Source organism: Mesoplodon bidens (assembly GCF_964165515.1).
Source record: "Mesoplodon bidens genome assembly, chromosome: 4".
Classification (NCBI taxonomy): domain Eukaryota; kingdom Metazoa; phylum Chordata; class Mammalia; order Artiodactyla; family Ziphiidae; genus Mesoplodon; species Mesoplodon bidens.
This window is the reverse complement of record NC_138160.1, coordinates 144,058,729-144,081,055: the sequence shown is the minus strand read 5'-3', so window position 1 is coordinate 144,081,055 and position 22,327 is coordinate 144,058,729. Positions and strand designations below refer to the sequence as shown.

The 22,327-nt window shown below is 54.5% G+C and overlaps 2 protein-coding genes across 7 annotated transcripts; both read right to left on the bottom strand.

Annotated features, from left to right (window-relative positions):
• Nucleotides 1-87: 87 nt before the first annotated feature.
• EPOR (erythropoietin receptor) lies at nt 88-5,240 on the bottom strand. Its single transcript, XM_081233655.1, has 8 exons — nt 5,041-5,240; nt 4,048-4,183; nt 3,495-3,673; nt 3,261-3,418; nt 2,628-2,781; nt 2,457-2,544; nt 1,073-1,160; nt 88-978 (listed from the first exon to the last, which is right to left on the bottom strand). The coding sequence occupies exons 1-8, from the start codon at nt 5,153-5,155 to the stop codon at nt 367-369; spliced, it is 1,530 nt and encodes a 509-aa protein (XP_081089781.1). The 5' UTR covers nt 5,156-5,240; the 3' UTR covers nt 88-366.
• Nucleotides 5,241-6,626: 1,386 nt separating this feature from the next.
• RGL3 (ral guanine nucleotide dissociation stimulator like 3) lies at nt 6,627-21,915 on the bottom strand. Of its 6 annotated transcripts, none has more exons than XM_081233472.1 (19): nt 21,861-21,915; nt 21,266-21,379; nt 20,425-20,648; nt 20,197-20,250; nt 19,864-20,078; nt 15,263-15,405; nt 14,943-15,158; nt 14,121-14,224; nt 13,936-14,020; nt 13,293-13,337; nt 13,100-13,186; nt 12,864-12,896; nt 12,654-12,775; nt 11,853-11,948; nt 11,686-11,754; nt 11,501-11,597; nt 10,710-10,862; nt 10,507-10,621; nt 6,627-6,834 (listed from the first exon to the last, which is right to left on the bottom strand). In XM_081233472.1, exons 1-19 carry the CDS (start codon nt 21,891-21,893, stop codon nt 6,773-6,775), a joined length of 2,067 nt encoding a protein of 688 aa, XP_081089598.1. In that variant the 5' UTR covers nt 21,894-21,915; the 3' UTR covers nt 6,627-6,772. The 6 variants fall into 6 exon arrangements, with proteins under 6 accessions (XP_081089598.1, XP_081089597.1, XP_081089599.1 ...); XM_081233471.1 differs by lacking the exon at nt 6,627-6,834 and adding an exon at nt 8,412-9,159; XM_081233473.1 differs by lacking the exons at nt 6,627-6,834; nt 13,100-13,186 and adding an exon at nt 8,412-9,159.
• Nucleotides 21,916-22,327: the final 412 nt, after the last annotated feature.

Here is a 22,327-nt window from a genome sequence, read left to right as displayed (position 1 = left end):
GCAGCTTTGTTAGGGCAGCTAGCATAACGTACTAACTAATTCATTTTATTATTATTATTCAGATTGCCAGGTCAGAATTTAAGACTGAACTCAAGGCCTTTTACTGCTTCTCCTATGTCCTGGGCCCAGGGAAAAGATGGGGCTTACAGGTATTTATAGAAGTCATGACAGAAAACTTATATATATTTATATATCTACACAAAACACTGTACATTTAAAAGTACTGCAAGGTTGTGACTTTCTGACCAGGATGAATTGAGCAGAGAGCCAAGGTCAGCAGGCCTCACTGACCCTGCCGGATAAATCTTGGGCCTGGAGTAGCACTTGAGGTCATTCTGGGTCCCCGTGCATCTGAGTGCTGGAGTCCTAGGAGCAGGCCACGTAGCTCGGGGGTGAAGGCTCCGGGGCTGGGATGAGACTGTTCTCATAAGGGTTGGAGTAGGGGCCATTGGATGAGCCCCTCTGGGCTTCCTGGGAACCCCCAGAGCTGTAGTCAGTTGAGATGCCAGAGTCAGACACCACGAGGTACAGGTACTTTAGGTGGGGTGGGGTAGGGGGCAGCTCAGGGGGAAGTGCCCTCGGGCGCAAGAGCTGGGAGCTGGGATCCAGGATAGTGTACTCAAAGCTGGCAGCCGAGGCCCCCTCTGGCCCAGGCTTCAGGGCCAAAGCAGATGAGCAGGAGGATGCTTCTGAGGCTTCATCCATGGCTGCTATATCCAAATCGCCACCAGGCTGTGGGAGGTCCTCGCTGGGTGGGCTCCGGGGCAGCAAGCACTTGTCCAGCACCAGGTAGCTGTCTTGGGCATGCTCACTGCCTACCAGCTCCAACAGGGGCCCCTCATCATCTGCCCCTGGCTCCACTGCCTGTGTCACCCCCCAGCAGTGCTCAGAGAGGACCTCCAGGGGGGCAGGTGGGTCCTCTGTGAAGGGGGTGCAGGGGCTCCACCACAGACAGCCATCAGTTTGGTACAGCCACAGCTGGGGAAAACAGCAGCAGCCTGCTCAGAGACTGGGGATTCAGCCACAGGAGCAGGGAAACCCCAGGCCCTGATGGGACAACCAGGCCACCTACCTGGAAGTTACCCTTGTGGGTGGTGAAGAGGCCCTCAAACTCGCTCTCGGGGCTTGGGATGCCAGGCCATATCTTCTGCTTCAGAGTCCTAGTGAAGCCAAAAGAAACGAATACCTGGGCATGTGTCATTGAACATTCACCAGCACCCCCTCAGCACCAGTCACAGGGCAAAGATACTCCTAGCCCCTTGTGATCATGATGAAGGCAGAGGAGTGCGTGGGGCTGAGGAACAGGGGCTCGGCCAAAGCATCTGCCAGGCTCTACAGAAGGGCAACTGGAACAAAGTTTTGAAGGATGCATAGGAGTTCAATATGCTCCCTCTAAAACCCACCCAGTCTTGTCTGAAGGTCCATTATGTTACTTCCCTCCTTACTCCTTTCCACAGTTCCCCAATGCATTCAGAATAAAATCCCGATTCCTCCCCACAGCCCTGCAGAAGACCCTGCATGGCCTGACCTCTGTCACCTCCTTCATCTCGTCATCCACCATTACCCCCTTACACACTCTTCTCTAGCCATACAGCTCTTCTTGCAGCTGCTTCAATGTTCCAAGCTCATTCCCACCGCAGGGCCTTTGCACTTGCTGGGTTTTCTCCCAGCTTTTCATGTGGCTGCCTCCTACCAGACTTCAGGTTTCTGCTCTGATGTCACCTCCCAGAGGCCTTCCCTGACTATCCTGTCATGGCCCCACACCCCATTTATTTCTGTGATATCACTCATCACAATTTATAATCAAATATCTGTTGATTCCCTTATTTGTTGTGTGACTCAGCTATGAGATCCACAAGGTCAGGGATACGTCTGGTTTGTTCTACACTTTCTCCCCAGTGCCTAGCACATAGTTGGCATTCAGTATGTATTTTCCAACCAAGTAAATGAACAGGGCCTTGAAAGACAACTAGGAGATTGCTTGGCAGACATGGCAAGAAGGACATTCCTGGCAGGAGGAACAGGATGTGCCAAGCCTTGGGGGTGTGAAAACACATGGTTTGTACTTGGAATTACAAAAACCTCAGGATGGCTGGTCATATCGTAAAGCATCTAAGGAGCTTGACAACAGGGGTGGGAGGCACTTGGGGTTAAATCTTTTCAGTAAGCCCATCTGGTTGATTTTACAGAAGTTGATGAATTTGGGGAAAAGTACAAAGGAATCCAAGAAGGGGCAGCCACTGAGGTAGGAGGAAAACCAGGTGAAAGTATGCCCAAGAGCAGAGAACTTTAAGTAAGAGTCTGCGTCTGACCTGGATTGCATCCCAGTCCTACCACTGACTCCTCATTGTGTGACCCTGGGCAAGTGCCTGCCCCTCTTTGAGCCTAGGTTCCCACAGGGAAAGGAGAACGTTGGTGGGGAGGAATCTGAGCCAGGTGCCGAGTGGGGCGCTCACCGGCGGTGGGAGAGCAGGGTTAGCACGGCCAGCAGCAGCAGAATGAGCACGAGGACGAGGGAGAGCGTCAGGATGAGGGGGTCCAAGTCTGGGGAGCAGGGAGGAGGTCAGGGCGGTGAGCTTGCCCCATGCTCCGCCCGGCCCCTTCTACACCCCTGCCTGGGGCCTCACCACTAGCCGTCAGCAGCGACACAGGCTCGGACCAGGCGCTCCAGAAGCCACCGAAGCTCGGCTCGGCCATACGCGCGCGTACCCTGAAGGTGTAGCGCGTTCCGCCCCGCAGGTTGCTCAGCACGCACTCAGTGCGGCCGTCGAGGATCTCCACCTGGAGGCGGGGCCCAGGTGAGAGGTGTCGCCAATAGGGGCGGGGCGGGCAAAGGAGAGCATGTGAGGGTGGACCCTGAGGGACCGAACCAATCAGATAAAGGAAGAACCGAGCCCAAGCATGGGGAGGCGGGCAATAAAAGCAGGAGGCGGGGCCCAGGAAGGGTCGGGGCCAATCAAGATGGGGCCCCAGGTAGAAGAGGGCGGGTTCGGGCTATTTAACTGCGGGGCCAGAGCACAGAGGGGGCGGGTCCTGAAGAAGTCTAGGGTTTGGGACAAGGGTTAAGTGGGATTGAGTCCAGGTGGGCTGGGGAGAGGGGACATTGGGAAAGGGGACAAGTCGGTGGACATGGAGCTGTCTTGGGCGGGAGGTGGAGGGGCGAGGCCATGGGGGCGGGGCCGTGGTGACCGTCTGGGTGGGACCTAGAGGGCCTGTCGACTCTGGAGCCCTTGGGGCTAGGCCGTAGGAGCGAGCCTCACCCTCTGCGCGCCACCAGCGGCGTTCTCTGCCGAGATGTTCACCTCATAGCGGATGAGGCTTGCCATGGGTGCCCCAGGCGGTGGGAGCCAGCGCAGTACCACATGGCCGCCCTCGTCTGCCCGCCGCGCCAGCAGCCCAGCGGGAGGGTCTAGGAGCACTGTGGAGAGGGGTTGCTCGGGTGGGCGGAGACTGGGACTCCCTCCCGACCACTCTCCCGTTCCCAGCGCTCTTACCCACTTCGTTGATGTGGATGATACGGCGGTAACGTGAAGCGCCCGAGGAGGCCGCAGTGACGCGCAGCTCTAGGGGCACGAAGCTCGACGTGTCGGCTGTAGGCAGCGAGCACCAGAAACGCACCAAGCCGCGGGTGGTGGGCGCCTGATGCAGGCGGCACGGCTTCCACGGCTCACCCCTGTTCGCCCAGGAACCAGCGAGGGTAGGGAGCAAGTTGGGAGGCATTGCCGGGACCGAGGGTGCGTTCTGGACACTACCACCAGGGGGCGTCCCAGCCCCGACGTACGCGACGCCTTAGTCCTGTTTTGGAGCGGTGTTGTCCCAGCCCTTTAGTTTGGGGTCGCACTCCAGCGTGATCACGGGAGTGTTCCAGCCCCGACCACTAGGCAGCGTGTCAGCCCTGACCCCGTGGGCTTCCCAGTAGTGACTACCAGCGGAGGTGCCATCCGGCCCCTGGCACCAGAAGTCCCAAAGTGCGAGCTGCGGGGAGCGCTGCTCGGCCCGCCCGCCCCCTCCACCTGTGGGGCGCTCCACCTGCCCCGTCGGACTCACTCGAGCTGGTAGGAGAAGCTGTAGTTGTCTGGGCCGACCCCGGCGCTTGCCGCTTCCTCCCAGAAACACACCAAATCCTCCAACCTCTCGGTGAAGCACAGAAACTCTTCAGGCTCGCGGGCTGTGAGCAGGGCCGCTGGGGATGGGGGCCAGGGGAGGGGGTCAGGAGACCCGAGCCCCGTCCTCGGGCCACAGCATCCTCCCCTCCCTCCTGCCGCCTGTGCGGACCGATAAGAAAAAAGCCCCGCCCCTCTGTCTACCCCAGCGGGGCCCTTCGAGGGGTCTGTAGAAGTGCTGCCCCCCGAACTCCCATGCGTAGGTTGCATGTCTTATTGTCTCCCCACACACGCCCGCCCACCCCGCGACCGGCTGAGCTGAGCGCAGCCTTCAAGGCCTCCGCCTCCCGCTGCCGGCCCCGCCCCAGCCCAGGACGTGCGTGCGGGTGAGTGTGTGTGTGTGCAGGAGGCGGGGTCCCCTATCGGCCCCGGCAGGCTCCCGGCTGCCCGATAGCGCCAACCGTGCCCCCCGCCCCCGCTCCCTCAACCCCGCGGACCCAGGGATATGGCGCCCGCATGCAAACAGTGTTTACAGACGCCTGCGGCCGGGCCTCTCTGACTCGGACCCTGGTTTTAGCCTCCCTCCCCCACTGGAGGGTCGGCTAGGTCCCCTCCCCTTGGGGGCTCTAGACCACAGGGCCTAGAACCAGCACCACCCCTGCCCCATTTAGTGTTTAGCATGTCCCAGACTCCTTGAGAAGATAAAACAGGACACTTACGCCCCTCTCTAGCTTCTCCCGCAGACGCAGTCTGGGGATACAGACCCGCAGTATGCCATATCAGGTCCCAGTCTAGGGTTCAGACACCAGCTGGGGCTCCAGGACACAGACTCGGGTTCAGAACCTGGCATAGCCCCCAGGACCCAGGCTGGAAGTTCAGGCCCCAGAATTGCCCTCCAGGACCTAGTGCGGGGGTCCATACTCAGCTCCACCCTTACCTTTGCTTTCAAACTTGGGGTCCGGTGGGTTGGGTGGGGGAGCCCAGGTTGTCCCAGCAAGTAGGAGACAGAGGAAGCCAACTCCAGGCCAGAGGGGTGCCCTGAGATGATACATGATGCAGCCCCTGGCACGGGAGGCCCAGGGCTCCTGCCCCCCACCCCTTCCTTCACCCCAGGCACAGTCCACAGCTGGGTCAGCAGCTGCCTCCGCCGGACACAGCTGACCAGGCCTTCCCGGCCAGGCGCCTCCAAGTGGCAGCTCCCCCGAGGGGGCGGGACCAGCAGGCAGCCTGGGCTGAGATAAGAGGGAGGCAGCCGCCCTGCCGGGCCTGGCTAGAGAGGGCAGAGGCCCTCCAGGGCCTGGGGGCCCCTTGAGGGGTGGGGTGGGGGGTGGCGGGAGCAGCTCTGGTTTCTGCGTAGGACCCACTTTCTTGCTGTGTGACCCTGGACAGGTGACTTACCTTATCTGAGCTTCAGCCTTTTCATCTGTAAAATCCGACTTGGTACATAGCAAACATTCCAAAAATGTAAGCTACTGATATTATCGTGCTAATCAACATCTCTTCCCAGTCTGGGTAGGAAAATAATAATCGTAATAATGAGAAGCGGTTGAGTGTTTGCACAGTGTTGGGCAGTGCTGCCGGACAGTATGTGCGAAAGAGCCTGCATTTGTAAAATTACATATATTCTGGAGTGTGAGGTTTCATTTGTGATTTTTTTTTTCTGCTTACATTTGTATACTATTGGGATTTTATTTTACAAGGAGTGTGCAGTTCTTTTAATAATCTGGAAAGTATAGAACAAACTATAAAAGCTTTTCACCTGGGCTGAGCTTAAACTGGGGTAAACACCCTCCCCACAGAGGTACATGCCTGGGGAAGGCGGAGGGGGTGGTGCTGATACCTACCTCATTGCGGCAGCCTGCCCCAGATTAGACAATCAGAGAGCTCCATTCCAGGATTTCTCTGGTGGCGCAGTGGTTAAGAATCTGCCTGCCAGTTCAGGAAACACAGGTTCGAGCCCTGGTCTGGGAAGATCCCATATGCCGCGGAGCAACTAAGCCCATGCGCCACAACTACTGAACCTGCGCTCTAAAGTCCGCGACCACAGCTACTGAGCCCGTGTGCCACAACTACTGAAGCTCACTCGCCTAGAGCCCGTGCTCTGCAACAAGAGAAGCCACCGCAATGAGAAGCCCGCCCACTGCAACAAAGAGTAGCCCCCGCTTGCCTTAACTAGAGAAAGCCCGCGCCCAGCAACGAAGACCCATAAATAAATAAACTTATTAACTAAAGAAAACGGAGGGCTTCCCTGGTGGCGCAGTGGTTGAGTGTCCGCCTGCCGATGCAGGGGACACGGGTTCGTGCCCCGGTCCGGGAAGATCCCACATGCTGCGGAGCGGCTGGGCCCGTGAGCCATGGCTGCTGAGCCTGCGCGTCCGCAGCCTGTGCTCCGCAACGGGAGAGGCCACGACAGTGAGAGGCCCGCGTACCGCAAACAAACAAACAAAAACAAACAAACAAAAAAACCAACAACAAAAAATTTTTAATTTTATTTATTTATTATTATATTTTTGGCTGCGTTGGGTCTTGGTTGCTGCACGCAGGCTTTCTCTAGTTGCAGCGAGTGAGGGCTGCTCTTCGTTGCGGTGCGCGGGCTTCTCATTGTGGTGGTTTCTCTTGTGGAGCACGGGCTCTAGGCGCGCGGGCTTCAGTAGTTGCAGCACGCAGGCTCAGTAGTTGTGGCTCTGCGGCATGTGGGATCTTCCCGGACCAGGGATCAAACCCATGTCCCCTGCACTGGCAGGCAGACTCTTAACCACTGCGCCACCAGGGAAGTCCCGATTGGTCTTAATGTCTTAATACTTAGAGAAAAAAAAATCCTGTAAAGTAGCGTGCTGTGTGCTTAACTCTGTTTTTCATGAGGCCCTAGATGTTACCTAGATTATTCTAGCTCCTCTCCCACTCCAGACGATGCCTGGGCATCCCCCATTATTGTTCCAGGGACAGTGTTTAGAACCCTAAGGATTGTTTTTTTTTTTTTTTTTTTTTGCATGTTCACCAGAATTCTCCCTTTTCCTAGTAACAGCAAATGTAATTTCTATTTACATGCCCTTCCAGACTCCATTCCTGTGATTTGAAATGTCTCTGCCAGCTGACAGAAAGAGCACAGGACCCAGGCCTGGCCAATGAACATATCACATTCCTCTGAACACAGTGATTGGCTCAGGGGTGGCTACAAGACACGCTGGTCCAGTCAGCATCTGCTCTGGGACTTTTGCTGGGGCTGATGGGATGAAGGGCTTTTCCTTGCATGGGAAGGTGGAGCTGGTGAGATGTAAGCCTGGCACTGCCCCAACGAGGGTGAGGCTGCCTTGGAGTGGGGCAGTAGTCATTTAAATGTTCTTTTGGCTACTGTAATAGAGACCCAAATCCTAATGTGATGGCTTAAATAAGATAGGCACTTAGTTCTCTCTTTTGTAACAATCCAGGTAGCAGCAACACAATATGGCTGCTCCCTGGTCTCAGAGGGCCACACTCCTTCCAGTTTGTGGCTCAGTTATTCAGAGGGTATGAATCCCCTACTCCAAGATGATCCACTCCACGTCTTCATTCTAACCACCAGGAGGCAGAAAAGGGAGAAGGAGAGGACACAACCCTTCTCTTCAAGGGCTGAGCCTGGAATTTACCCACATCCTTTCCCTTTACATCTCATTGGCTAAGACTTTGTCATATGACCACATTTTGCTGCAAGGGAGACTGGAAATGTGGTTTTTACGCTGGGTAGCCAGCTAAAAATCAGCGTTTCCATTACCATAGAAGAAGGTGAATGGATTTAGGGAGACAACGGACAGTCTCATTCTCAGAGCAAATCAGAGGCAAAAGATTTTGTTGCAAAGTCCTGGTGACATCTTTTGAGTCCCTGGATCCAACTGTGCCTGAAGCTGGACCCATGGAACTTTACAATTACACGGGCATTCATTTCCTTTTTTGCACATACCTGTTTGATTTGGGTTTTTGACCACTTGAAACAGAAAGAACCCTGATTAATACAGTTAGATATAAAGCCCCTCGTTGGTGTCTAGCAGAGTGGGAGTTCATGAGTCAGTATCATTGTTGTTGTTGCTGTTGTTGTTATGATTATGTTGCGGGTGGCCCTACAGCTCACTTCGTCTGTGCCTTCTCTACCTGTTTCTTCATCCTACCCCAGTACCGCTAGCTCACCCCTCTCATCCTCACAGCCCTTAATGACTCATGGGTGATAATGTTATTTGTCTCTGATTCCAATGAAATTTCTTCTTCACTCTCCCATATACATGGCAGAAAAGAATCATACCACCCCAACAATGTTGAGGGAGGGAGTCCTGAACCCTCTGTTTGTGACAGAGACCCCCCTGGATTCAAGTCATGCCTCACCCAACCCCTTTCTTAGGGCTCTTAAGTTTTTCTTTTTCTTTCTTTCTTTTCTTTCTCTTTCTTTCCTTCTTTTTCTTTTTCTTTCTTTCTCTCTCTCTCTTTCTTTCTCTCTCTCTTTCTTTTTCTTCCTTCCTTCCTTCCTTTCTTTCTTTTAATTCTTATCTTGATGAAAAGTGAACATGAAGCACAGGCGCAGAACAAACAAGACTGACTCCTTTTTCATAACTTTGATCACTATTTTCATCCACTTCTATCGCTTCAGATGTGTCTCCAACAGTTACAAGATTTCTCTGGGGGAGGGTCTGACCCCTGACACCACACCCCTTTCTATGTTTATGGGATGAAGCTCTCCACCAGCCACCCATGGGCTGATGTCTTTGGAATAGGGGTCTGGTGCCAAAAGGGTCAGAGGGATGACGTCCAATAAAGTTGGGGGGGGGGAGTTTACAGGGTATGGAGGACAATGGCCTCTACTGGGGAATGAGAGATTTCCAGAGAAGAGCTCCCTCCCTGCCCCCTGGTGAGAGAAGCCAGGCCCCTTGCTGCCCATGGGGCCCATGTCCTGGAGGAGGGGGAGGACCACCTCAGGTTGGGGAGACTGAGGTTGCGTGCCGGGCCCTCTCCTTCCGCCGCAGCACGAAGTCTCCAGGTGCGGCTGGGTTCATTGCGTAGAAGACATTGGCATTGTCGGGAATCAGGAGCTCTGACCAGGTGTAGAGATGATGGTGAAAGGCCCACACAACCTCATACTTCCCTCACAAAGGACCTAGGTAACCTTCCACCATTCACCTTGGAGCCTGAACAACCTTGGGTCCCTTCAGCTAGTGCTAAGTCAACCTCATTCTCCTCTCTTTGTGAACCTAGACCACTTCCCACTCAAAGCCTGAACAACCTCATGTCTCCCCCCACCTCCCGCCCCGGGAACCTGGGCTACCTCCTGCTATTTCCCCCTGGAGTCTAGACAACCTGCACTACAAGCTTGAACAAAGTCAGGCCACCCAGCCCAATCAACTTCCTGCCCGTCCCACCCTTCCCCCGCAGCCAACTCCTAGCCAAGTTCATACTGCTCTCACCGTGAACTTGGACAACTTCTGACTTCCCACTTCCAGCCTGTACAACCCTCATACTTGACGCGTGAACAACCTCATGTATCCTTCCTAACGTCCAGCCAACCTCACATCATGCCCTTTAATATGTCACTCTCTCTCTGGTTTTTTTTTTTTGGCCACACTGTGGGGCTTGCGGGATCTTAGTTCCCCGACCAGGGACGGAACCCATGCCCCCTGCAGGGGAAGCACAGAGTTCTAACCACTGGACTGCCAGGGAAGTCCCTAGCATGTTAATCTCTTGCTTCTCTCTCTTTTTTTTCCTACATTTTTTTCTCCATTTAAAAAACTTTTTAATTGAAGTATAGTTGATTTACAATGTTGTGTTAATTTCTCCTGTACCACCAAGTGACTCAGTTATGCATATGTATATGTATTCTTTTTCATATTCTTTTCGATTATGGTTTGTCACAGGATACTGAATATAGTTCCCTGTTGCCTCTCCCTCTTGAAAACTGGACAACCTCCTACTCACCTGTACACTGAACGATCTCATGCTTCCCTACCCTGAATTTCAGTACCATGTGGCCCTCTCCTATGCCAAATTCAGAGTCCCCATGCTGAGCCCCCAGACAAACTCATTTCCCCTCAGATCCAAGCCCAGACCCTGCTTCAGTCTTGTGCTCCACCAGCTTGAGCCTGAATAACCTCACGATTCTACAAATTTAAGCCCGGATGACCTTCTACACTCGCTCTCCACTGGACCCTGGACAATCTCATTTCTTCTCCATACATCCTAGGAAGTCACCCTTGGTGCCTGCTTCCCTCACACTGAGACAGGACAACCTCATGACCCCACCTAATGAAGGTACCAATACTTTTCTGCCTCTTACCCCAACCCTGCTTCATCTCACCCCTACTCTGTGCCAGAACCATCCCGGTCAGTCTGCTGCCCCCCTCCTGAAGCTGCCCCCCAGCTCTGCCTCCGAGCTGTCCCTGCTCACCCCTGTCCCCAGGAAGGGCTTGGAAGAGCTGATAGTCCTGGGCCCAGGGCTGAGCCACATTGTGCTTTTCCAAGGCTCGCTGCACCACGCTGGGGGCCTTGTCCTGACTAGTGAGCTGGGAAGAGAGGGCGGGAGGTGAGGGATGACAGCCCAAGCCCCAAGGGCAGGGCTGCCACCAGCAGGTCCCAGGCACAGCCCCTCACCAGGATGCTCCGATACAGATTTCCATGGTCATTGTCGATGCTGACTCGGACGACGCAGGCCTCTGAGCCCTGCTGCCCCGGGAGGGAGATGTGAGGGCCACTCAAGGGCAAGGCCAGGGTCCGGGGGCCTGGTAGGTCTGGGCTCAGTGGCAGCTGTAGGCAGTGGGGTGGGGGCTGAGCGGTGAGGGCACGAGGCCCCTCCCTCATTGTATGCAACACGCCTTCCTGCACACCCCAAGCCTGGGACATGCAATTAGGGTACATACACAAGCCGACATCTATGCAATCCCATCACATACAGACTTTCACGCCCTGCTACATGAATTCACACACGACTCATGTTCACACACAAGAAACCCTGTGTAACCAGAGAGCGGCGACTGCACCCATTTGCTCACAATTGTTGGCTACGCACAAGCCCATGTCCATGAAAAACCCTGCACATGGTCCTGTGGATATTGTGGATATTCATGCCTGCATTGCCCCTCCAGGTATGCAAATTCCTAGGAAAATGCGTATCTGTGCAAAAGTGGGTGATTGCACCCCAGAGTGCCTTGTGGGTAAGTGGAAGCTCTGGTCCAGATCTGAGCATAACTGATGGACAGTCCCTCAAACAGGGCCATGGAAATGCACATGGCTTCCTGGACATATCCCTAGGGTGTTCAGCCAACTGTGTGCATAGTCTCCTGTGTACATACCTAGTCTCCAAATCCTGTACACACACACACACACACACACACACACACAGCCCTGGGTGCCTGCAGTCCCACATGTACACATAGTCCTGGTACCTTGGTGCTGGGGCCCTGGGGCCCTGGAGAGGCCGGAGGACTGCCGGGAGGAGGGTCCCTGGTTCTAGGACTGGATGGGGGGGACGCTGGGGACAGACTGGGGGAGACACAGAGTCTGAAGTGGGGTGGCTGCCCTGATATCTGATCCTGTCCTCTCCAGCCCCTTTACCCAATGGGATGCTGACCTGGAGGTGGAGGAAGAAGGATCCCTGGGACTCCCACCAGGGGAAGAGCCTCTCTCTCGGGACAGCTTCCTGAAAATAGAGACAGGGGATGAGGCTGAGACCAGACTCAGTCCCAGGAGCGGATACCATCTCTGCCCACGTCACTCCCCACATACTCCAAGACTCACGCACTGAGGCGCTTGGTGAGGCTGATTCGCCGCCGGACGCGTGGGGAGCTGGGGCAGGAGGCGGCCGGTGGCTCAATGACCCGGGAGATGCGGTAGCTGAGGGGTCAAGATGCAGATGGGATGGGGGTGGGGGTGGGAAATGAGTTAGAATTGGTCGGGAGCTGGGTTTTGGGTATGTGTGTGTGGGGGGGTGGTTGGGCACCCAATGTTGGGGTCAGGGTCATTACAGCTGTGGGGTCTCATCAGGGATGAGATGAGATGGCTTGGTTGGCAGGTCACACAGGGGTTTACAGAGTGGGACTGAGGAGTCAAATTCGGTCAGGGATAGAGTTCAAGGTCAGATAATCACTGAGGTCAATTGTTAGGATCATGGATTCAGTAGAATGGAAAGAAACCATTGGAACAGTTGAGTTGGATGCTCTGACATAAGAGTCAGTTGCTCAGAATTGGGGGTCAATGACTGGGCTCAGAGAGTCAGGTGGGGGTTATGAATGAGGTCATGGGTCAGATAGGGCCAGAGGTGGGGGAAAAGGAAAGATGGGATGGTTGAATGGAATGCCCAGCTGCATGTTAAAGGTTGAAGTCAGAAAGTCAGATGGGTCAAAGTTTGGGGTCAGAGGTCTACTGGGGCCCTCGACTGGGCCGCAGACAATGCAAGGTGACAGGCTGGGTGGGGGGGTGTCAGGGCTCAGGAGGGGGGTCTTAGGAGGAGCTGGAGAGGTGCATGGGGGAGGTGGATCCAGTGTGTGATCCAGGGTCAGTGGGTGGGGGGGTGGTCAGGCCAGGCCACATGTTGGTCACCTCTGCTCCTCGCTGAGCTGGCGCTGGGTGTGCAGGGCAGCCAGGATGGGCAGGTGGGAGCTCAGGCAGTAGCTCTGACAGCGCCTCTGCAGCTGCTGGATGTGGGCCAGGATCTCCCACTCCTGAGGGGGTGGCCTCTGAGACCCTGCCCATGCTCAACCCCCATCCTGGACCGCCCCCCCCCACATGCCCACCCCAGTGCCCACTTACCTTCCTCCTCTTCTCAAAGTTGATGAGATCCCCCTGGGGGCAAATTTTGTCTGAACTGGAGCCTCCAGGGTCAAGGATCAAGGGTCAAGGTCAGGGGTTGGGATGTCAGGAGCCCCACTGCACTAAGGGGGCTGGGGTCAGGAGCACAGGGCAGAGTCATGGGTGTGAGTTCAGGAGGCCCTCTGTGCTGAGGGAGAGTGAGGCTGGGGTCAGGAGTCAAGGGTCAGGGCTCAGACCTCCAGCATGTCCGGCAGGGCTGTATCCAGCATAACCAGGTCCGTGAGAAAGGTGCCAAGGTAGGGGATGGGGCCTGGGGGCAGTTTCTGTGGCCCCCAGAGCTCCAGTCACTCTCAGCCATCACTGACTCCACCAGGCTCCACCCCCCACCCAGGATCCTGCTTGTCCCTCATCCCAAACCACATCACTCACTGGGGGCAGGCTTCCTGGGGGGGCATTCTCCTCAGTAGCCTCCTCCTGGGGGAAGGGGAAGAACTGAGCAGTCCTGGGGTCTCTTTGACCCCTCCCTCGGGGAAGATGCCTCCATCACAAGCAGTTGCAAAGGCCATACCCAAGGGAAAGTGAACAGGGAGGGGGAGAGAACAGATAAGCAGCAGGGGGCAGGGCTCACTGGGGATGATGGGAGGTGGGGCTTGTGGGTGCCTTGGCCCCCAAGGCTGGCCTTAACACAGGTGAGAATCCTTGTACCTGGAGATCCCCCAGAAATGCCCTGAACCTTGTTGGCACATTTTTTTTTTCCAGTTTTTCTTATCAAAGTCAAGTCCTTAGCACAATTTTTTTTTTTCACTCTTTGCTCTGACTCTGGCCTTCAGTGACCTTTTCCCTGTAACTTCTGGTATTTGTTGAATGAATAAATAAGGTAGCCACCAAGTGTGAGCTATAATGAGGGCAGGAGAGGGAGTCAAAACCCAGGGCTGCCCACAAACAAGAGGAAGGTCATTCTAGAGGCATAGGGAAAGGACACTGAATGTTATGATAATGACAAGCAATGCCCTTCCGGGCCCCTGGTCCCCTTCCTGGGCCTGGGATCTGAGGGGTCCTCACCCATCTGTACCTGGGAGAGAATCTCTCTGCTGCTGAGGTGATTATTCTCATCGGAAAAAATCTGCGAAAGTTTCCTGAAAGTGGATAACGGTTCCCTGGGGGGACAGGAGAGGGGTCAGGGGTGGCCACGGGGACAGTCAGAGCTGGCATGAGGTGGGCAAGGAGTCCTGCGCCAGCACCCTGCCCCTTGCTCACCGGCTCACGGCACCCCAGCTGCGCTTGAGCCGGTAGATGGGGTTAGACTGCAGGGCGGACAGGATGGCGCGCAGGGAGGAGAAGTTCCGCAGTTCCCGGCAGCGCTGGGGAGCGGGGGTGAGGGACCGCTGGTCACACCCCCAAGCCTGAACCCCAAGTATGATTCACCTTTGATCCCGTGACTTGTGACCCCAGGTTAGATCCTTACAGCTCGCCCCATATCTGACGAGCTACCCAGATTCAGCCTCCTCCCCCAGGGCCCCCCTATCTCCAACCTGCAGTCCCAGCCCCTCCCCCAGCTGCCCCTCCATTCCCTTCCTCTGACCTTGGCTTCCCGTGTCCCCACTCTTTACTTCTCCCTGGGCCCCAGACGGACCCGTAGCATCTGTCTTAGACCCAGACTCCTCCTCCCCAGTCCAAGTCTCACCCCAGGTGTCAACCTTCTTCCCCCTTCGCCTTGCCACGCCCCCACTCTCTTTCATGGCCCCCATTTCTACTCTTCCTCTCTGCTCAGGCTCCAGCCCCGCTTCCATCCAGTCTCTTTCAGGACCTCTGCCTCCGTCTCTTGGCTTTGGTCCCTCCTCCAAGCCTATTCCCCTCCCCAGTGCCCCCATCCCATCCTTATTCCTAGACCAGCCCTGCGTCCCTCTGCGGTCCCAGGCGCCCGTCCCGCCCAGCCACGTCCTAGGCTCTCTCTTAGGCACCTCCCAGCCCCAATCCTCCGAGTATCCCCAGACCCCAGTCCTCGGCCTTCCGCCCGCCTCCGACCTCTCTCTGGCCTCGGTGCCCCATGCCCCCTTCCACCCATCCCCCGACAGGCACCTGCGCGATGCGGATCCACTTCTCCAGCCGCTGCGCCCTCTGCGGGGCGGCCAGGCCCGGCGACCCGAGCACCGAGCCCAGGACGCAGCCGGTCACCGTGTTGAACTGGGTCACAGTGGCGCGCACAGTGGAGGCGGTGCCTGTAGCCCCCGGCCGGTCCCGCTGCGACCACACGGAGCCCAGGCACTCGAAGGGCCGCACGCGCGAGAAGAGCTCCTGCGCGCGGGGGTTGGGGGTGGGTAGGATCTGTGCTCAGCTAGGCCCCTTCCCCCTCCCCTACGTCCCGCCCCCTCCCGGCCGCGCCCAGCCGGGATCCTCACTGCATCCATCAGGGTGAGCTGCTCGGCCACGTCGTCTACACTGAAGTCCAGGAGCTCAGGACCTTCCCTCATGAGTCCTTCCACCTCTTCCAAGCAGCCTACAGGGGAGTCTGGACGGGGTATCTGGGCAACCCCTGGATGTCCTGAAGGAGCATTAGAGGGTGTTAAAAACTCTGAAGTTTGAATCCAGGACTGGCTGCGTGACCTTGGGCATCTGTGATCCTCACTTTTCTCATCTGCGAAACAGAGATCTCTTTGTTTTTAAGAACATCAGAGCAGCAGTAACTGTTCATTCAGCATCTTGGGTGGATTAACGGGGAAATTTATACACTAACCCTGCGAGGCACCTTTTTAAAGGGGGAAATTGAGGCAGGAATTTGCTCTAACTCACATCTTCAGTAAATGGCAGGGATCTGAAGCCAGGTGCCAAAGGCTAGAATAGAAAATAGAGCTTTTTGACTTTGAACCTGTATTAGGATAGGATCCATTTGCCCTTTTCTGGTGGTTAGAGGTGGTATAACCTTGTGGTTAAGGAAAAGTTATCGTCTTAACGTCCCGAGTTCAAATCCAAACTGATCCACGGGGGTGCTGTGCGAATTAAGCAAGACTTTAAACCTCTCTGTGCCTTGGTTTCTTCACCTGGATTTTTTTTAAATCAAATGAAATCACGCATACCAGACGGCTATAAAGTACTCAATAAATAGGAATGATTTTTCCGAGGTGACGTTCAATGGTGGCGCCCCCTAGGGGACATTTTGGAAGTTGAAATCTTGCCGTAAGAGGGGCTGGGCACGCATAGTGAAGAATTGTGCCACCAGCCTCCAAATGTCCCTCCAAGAAATTTGTGTCCTTGAAAAACCTGTTTACAATACTTGGCACCTAGAACTCAACAATCTTGCTCATAAACACTAATTATTTTGGCTCTAGAAAGGCGAGGACTGTGAACTTTGTTTTGTATGGAAATGGCAAGTGTTGTTCACCATTTTGGAAACTGATGTCACCAACATCTATGCTGCTGCATCTGTGTCGCCAGTGCACTCCCCTGCATTAGTTTCTGGCTGCCATATTCACCATGATGCTATGGCAGGTGAAGGCACTGAACAACTTCATCATGTCTCCTGGTGTGGCATGCCCAGACACTGACATACCAACAAGTATAGTTGATTGTTGTGTAAATTGCTTTTGTTTTATTTCTCCTTCCTATTACAATTCCAGCATCATATTATTATTTTTAAATTATCTGTGTAAGTCTGTTTAATTATCTGTCTTTCATTTCGTATTAGGACAGGTAGCATTGCAAAATATTACTTTATTTTTATTTTTTGGCTGTGCCATGCTGCATGCAGGACCTTAGTTCCTGGAACAGGAATCGAACCTGTGCCCCCTGCAGTGGGAGCACAGAGTCTTAACCACTGGACCACCAGGGAAGTCCCGCAAAATATTAGTTTTTAAAAGTGAGCATGGGGGAAAAATTACTCAGCCATAAAAAGGAACGAAACTGGGTCATTTGTAGAGATGTGGATGGACCTAGAGACTGTCACACAGAGTGAAGTAAATCAGAAAGAGAAAAATAAATACTGTATATTAACGCATATATGTGGAATCTAGAAAAATGGTACAGATGAACCTGTTTGCAAGGCAGAAATGGAGACACAGATGTAGAGAACAAATGTATGGACACCAAGGAGGGAAAGAGTGGGGAGGGATGAATTGGGATTGACATGTATACACTAATATGTATAAAATAGACAACCTGCTGTATAAAAAATAAATAAAATTAAAAATTAAAAAATCCCATAACTTGAGCACCAAAAAAAAAAAAAAGTGAGCATAGGGGAAAAAAATTGCACATAAATCTAATCAAACTTTTAGCTCTTACAGCAAATATGGTGAATAGAGGAACATGCTTCATGTCACCATGAGAAAGCTAACAGGTGAATGGAGAAGAATGTGAGACATTCCTCGGGGCAAATGACCCATTTTTTCCCCCTAATGCCATTAATCAAAAGGCAAAGAGGAACTGTCATAGAAAAAAAGAGATCTAAGAAATGAACACTTGGGACTTCCCTGGTGGCATAATGGTAAAGAATCCGCCTGCCAATGCAGGGGACATGGTTTTGAGCCCTGGTTCAAGAAGATCTCACATGCCACGGAGCAACTAAGCCCGTGCGCCACAACTACTGAGCCTGTGCTCTAGAGCCACAACTACTGAGCCCGTGTGCTACAACTACTGAAGCCCGCACACCTAGAGCCCGTGCTCCACAACAAGAGAAGCCACTGCAATGAGAAGCCTGGGCGCCGCAACAAAGAGTAGGCCCCGCTTGCCGCAATTAGAGAAAGCCCGCATGCAGCAACGAAGACCCAACACAGCCAAAAGTAAGAAAATAAAATATATAAATTAATTTTTTTAAAAAAGAACACTTTAAATGGATCTTTGGTTTTGGAAGAAACAACTAACTATAAAGAAGACAACTTAGGAACAATAGGGGGATTTGAATATAAGTTTTTTTGTTTTTTTTTTCCCAGTACGTGGGCCTCTCACTGTTGTGGCCTCTCCCGTTGCGGAGCACAGGCTCCGGATGCGCAGGCTCAGCGGCCATGGCTCACGGGCCCAGCCGCTCCACGGCATGTGGGATCTTCCCGGACCGGGGCACGAACCCGTGTCCCCTGCATCGGCAAGCGAACTCTCAACCACTGCGCCACCAGGGAAGCCCCATATGAGTATTTTTTGATATTGAGTAATTATTGCTGATTTCGTTGGAAAAGATTGTGGGCATGAAGATTATATATATTTTAAAGTCCTTGTCAATTACCGGTGCGAACCGAAGTATTTGTGTGTGAAGGGACGTAAGTCTGGGATTTGCCTTCAAATCATCCTGAAAAAAATTTTTTTTTTTTTGGTCAAATTGATAATTGTTGAAGATGAGTGATGGGTGTTTCAGTGTTCTTTACATTACTTCTCTCTCTCTTTCTATATGTCTGAAATTTTCCATGGTAGAAAGTAACCCCCAAACAAGGATGTTAAGGTTCCCAGATCCTGGCATAAAGTCAGTGTTCAATAAATGTTCATTTTCTCCTCTTACCTCAAGAACTCATAGCTTAGGGCAGCATTTTCAATAGAATTTTCTGCAGTGGTGGAAATATTTTCTACCTGTGCTGCCCGATGTGGTTACTGAGCACTAGAAATGTGGCCATTGTGACCAAAGAACTGATTTTAATTTCTATTTAATGTTAATTAAGTTCAATTTTAATAGCCACATGGGGCTAGTGGCTACCCCACTGCCCTGTGCAGCTCTGATGACTTGGAATCAGCTGGTGAAATCTTGAAGGCAGAGGAAAAAAGATACTTGGTAACCAGGAGGGAAGATGAAGGGATAAAATGTATATAAATAACTCTCACCAGGGGAGAGAAGTGGTTGCTACTTTGTAAAGCAGAGAGGAATGTGGCCAGTTTAAGGATTAAAGAATGGATTAGGGATACATAAAGCTCTTGTGACAGGGATCAGATCAAACACAGATGGGTGAAAGATGATACTTTATAAGCAGGATGCAATTATTCAGTAGACAAATCCGTGTTGTAACTGACCCTGGGGATAGAGTTGGGGACAAGACCAATAGGTTCTATGCAGAAAAATAAGGCAGGTAATAGGACTCAGAGTGGGAGGCTGTATTTGTTGCGAGGGGATCTGAGAAGGCATGTCTGAGGAGATGACAACTGAAAAAAGATCTGAATGAAGTATGTGGATATTTTTCCTTTCCCCCAAAGCTCTCTACAACAGAGGTTGTAGACCTCTGTTGTAGAGAGCTACAAACGTGGCATGTGGGATCTTAGTTCTCTGACCAGGGATTGAACCCATGCCCCCTGCAATGGAAACGCAGAGTCTTAACCACTGGACCACCAGGGAAGTCCCAGCAAACTTTTCTATAAAAGGCTACATAGTTTGCTGATACCCACCTCACTAGAAAACATCAGTATGATTTATTGTATCGATTTCATTATAAGTGGTAGATTCTAATAAATAAGAATCTGTGATAACAACAGTAATGAAAATAATACTATTTGCCAAGCCCTCATTATTTGTTTATTTACTTGTCCACTAATTGTCTTCCCCAGGGAAGAGGGAGCTCCTGTCCACTGTTATGTGCCCAGAGCCAGAGGCTAAATATCTGTTGAATGAATGAAGAAGCCAATGAGGTAAGTACTGTCACTGCCCCCATTTTGCAGATAAGGAAACTGAGGCTCAGAGAGGTGATTTATCCAAGGTCGCACAGTCAGCAAATGGCAGAACTAGGATTTGAACCCAGGTCTCTGTAGCTCCTAAGGCAAGTAGTAATAGATGATTTGTAGCCAAAAACACAGGGTATCCTGACCCAGTGATGGACTATCTTTGTAGTTGGGATGTGTTGTGTGGGGGAGGTGAGAGACAAATGCCAATACTTTAAACAAGCGGCCATTATCCCCATTTTACAGGTGGAGAAGCTGAGGCTCAGACAGGGTTAAGAACCTTGCCCAAGATCTGTAGCTCCTCCGTGAGGGAAGAAGACCCCTAGGGGAGGGAGAATGCCTGTTCCGGACACTATCGGTTCCCCAACCCGCTCACCTGCCCATGTCTGGGACCGCTCCTCTTCTTCCTGCTGTGGCTCAGCATCCTTCAGGAAATCTCCCAGCAGCTTTTCTGCCTCCCGGGCCTCAGCCCCTGATGGGGCTGCCCAGCCCAGAAAGGTGCAAACACTGCCTAGGTCCGAGTGGGCAGGGGGGTCCCAGAAATCCTGAGGGTAGTCCCGCAGCCAGGAGCCCAGCACTGACACCACAGCCCTGGCCAGAGGGGTGGGGCCTCAGAGCCCAGCCCAGAGTTCTGGACCCCTGGGGCCCGTACACTTCAGATCCTTTTGACCTCTATGCCCCCCTGCCCACACCCGATGGGAGGACAAACCTCAGGTTGTTGTTGAAGGTCAGATCTCTTCCCTCTGTCTTCTTGATCTCTACCCTGGAAAGACATCCCCCCTCCTCCATCAGGTGAAGAAGAGGGCGGCTGGAGGGGACTCAGGAGGAAGATTCTGGGGTTGGAGGGGGGGGTCCTGGTTCTAAACCGGAGGGAGCTAGAGGAGTATCCAGGTGAAGGTCTGGGGTGGGAACATGAGAGTCCCCCGTTGGTACTAACCCCGGCGGCAGGGGCGGCGGCGGCGGTGGCAGGAGAAGGCCCAGCACGCGGACAGTGGGCACAAAGGCCCGGTGGGTGGCCAGGAAGGCAGGCACGAAGCCTGGGTCCTGCTCGCGGTCTCCAGACACCAACTCCCGCACCAGCCGCTCCAGCCGCGCTGCCCTCAGCGCCCGCACCTTGCTGGTGCGGTAATGGAGGAAGGTGTCGGCACCGGGGCTGGGGGCCTGCGGGGCAGGGTGACCGCAATGAGACACAGAGGAGTGGGCCCCAGCGTCCCATTCCAATCGTGTCTTTGGGAAGCACCGATCTTGCATCCGATCCTGTCCATTCTTCTGAATCCTGCCCCCTGAGTTCATTATTCTTCCCCATTGCACAATCGACCCCCGAAACCCGCCTGGAACATCCTCATCCGCCCAGGTCCCGCCCTGCCCTCTGCCCCATTTACAAGCCACCCCTACCTCACCCTCACCTCCGCCCCCAGGCTGCTCCCAGCTCTCCGGACGCGCTTCACTGGCCCGTTCCCAGGCTCTCCGCCCCACCTCGCTCTCGCCTGGTCTCTTCTAAAGACCACTCCTCCTTCTCCAGCTCCGCCCCACTAAACCTGGCTTACCTAGGCCCTGCCGTCCAGTTCCGTCCCCAAGTCCCGCAAGTCACCTCGGCCTCACCTGGCCCCGCCTCCTCATCTACCCCACTCACCTGGCCGCCCCCGGGCCCCACTCCATCCTTACCCGGTCGCCTCTAAGCCCCGCCCCTCCTTCGGGCCCCAGTTCCTCCCCTCCACTCAGCCCCGCCCTCACCTGGTCGCCTTCCGCCCGGCCCCAGCCTCCTACCCGTTCCTCACCTGGGTGCCCCGAGGCCCTGCTCCCGGACTCAAGCGCTGACTGCACTGCCGCCGCAGGGAGACACTGTACACCGCGCCGTCCTCTGTCTCCTCGCCCCAGTCCTGCAGCGGCGCCTGGACGCGGAGGCGGGCTCAGGACGCCGCAGGGGGAAGGCTCCCGGGACTACGGCCCCGCCTCTTCCGCGGATTCAAGCCTGATCCCTCCAGCTTTATCCCCCTTTGCCGGTCGGAGTCAGTGAGACTCGGGGCAGGGACCCAGGCTCAGGAAGTCCCCTCGGCGCCGCGGGTACCCTCCTACCTAGCCCTTGGGAGGATCGGGTGGCATTTGGGGACGTCCCAGGGTCCAGTCTTCGCGAGTCTGTCTCTAGTCCCTCCCGCAGATGCGCTCAGAGACACTCCCGCCACCAGCCATCCCTAAAGGGAGCCAGCCACTTCACTGGGTCAGGGGCCGGGAGGCCAGAGGTAGGGACTCCCAGGCTGTTCCGAAGGGTCCGATTTGAGGGGAGAGAGAATCCAAGGGGCGGTCGGGGACCTGGAGTTTCTGGACTTGAGGATCGCCAGGGATGTGGGGTCCTGGGACCCCAGGTCCCCTTACCAGGGCGAGCTCCTTGCTCGTCGTCCGCTCCATGGTCCGCTCCCGTCCCGCTCTGCCGCGCGGCTGAGTGAGGCGGAAGGGCCGGTCGGGGAACAGTGGCCGGGAGTCGGGCCGGCGGGGCGGGGCGGCCGGGCAGCGCGGGGGCGGGGCGGGGTGCACCCACGGCTCGCGGTTGCCCCTGCCAGACCCCAGCGCCCAGCCCAGGGCCCTGGGGGAAGAGGTCCGAGCTCTCCAGATAAATGTGTATCAATCTGAGCCCGGGAGAAAGGACACCTCTCTCTCTGCCAGGGGAGGGCTCTTTTTTGTGTTCTCAGGTGTGGAGGAGCTAATGTGTATAGCTAAGTGGGGTACAGGTCTGCGTCCTCAGAAGGAGAGTCCGCTTGCTCAGACGGGGAGGGTTGGTCCGCCCCAGGTGTGGAGGTATTTCTCATTTCTCTGGAGGGGCGGAGGGAGCTCAATCTGTGTCC

Coding starts and splice junctions, on each gene's coding strand:
- EPOR (XM_081233655.1), bottom strand. CDS start 5,155: ATGTATCATCTCAGGGCACCCCTCTGGCCTGGAGTTGGCTTCCTCTGT. Junction 3,419..3,494: donor CATCCACATCAACGAAGTGG/GTAAGAGCGCTG, acceptor CCCTCTCCACAG/TGCTCCTAGACCCTCCCGCT. Junction 979..1,072: donor CCCACAAGGGTAACTTCCAG/GTAGGTGGCCTG, acceptor TGTTTTCCCCAG/CTGTGGCTGTACCAAACTGA.
- RGL3 (XM_081233471.1), bottom strand. CDS start 21,893: ATGGAGCGGACGACGAGCAAGGAGCTCGCCCTG. Junction 14,021..14,120: donor AGCTGGGGTGCCGTGAGCCG/GTGAGCAAGGGG, acceptor CTGTCCCCCCAG/GGAACCGTTATCCACTTTCA. Junction 10,863..11,500: donor CCCAGGGCCCCAGCACCAAG/GTACCAGGACTA, acceptor CACTGCCTACAG/CTGCCACTGAGCCCAGACCT.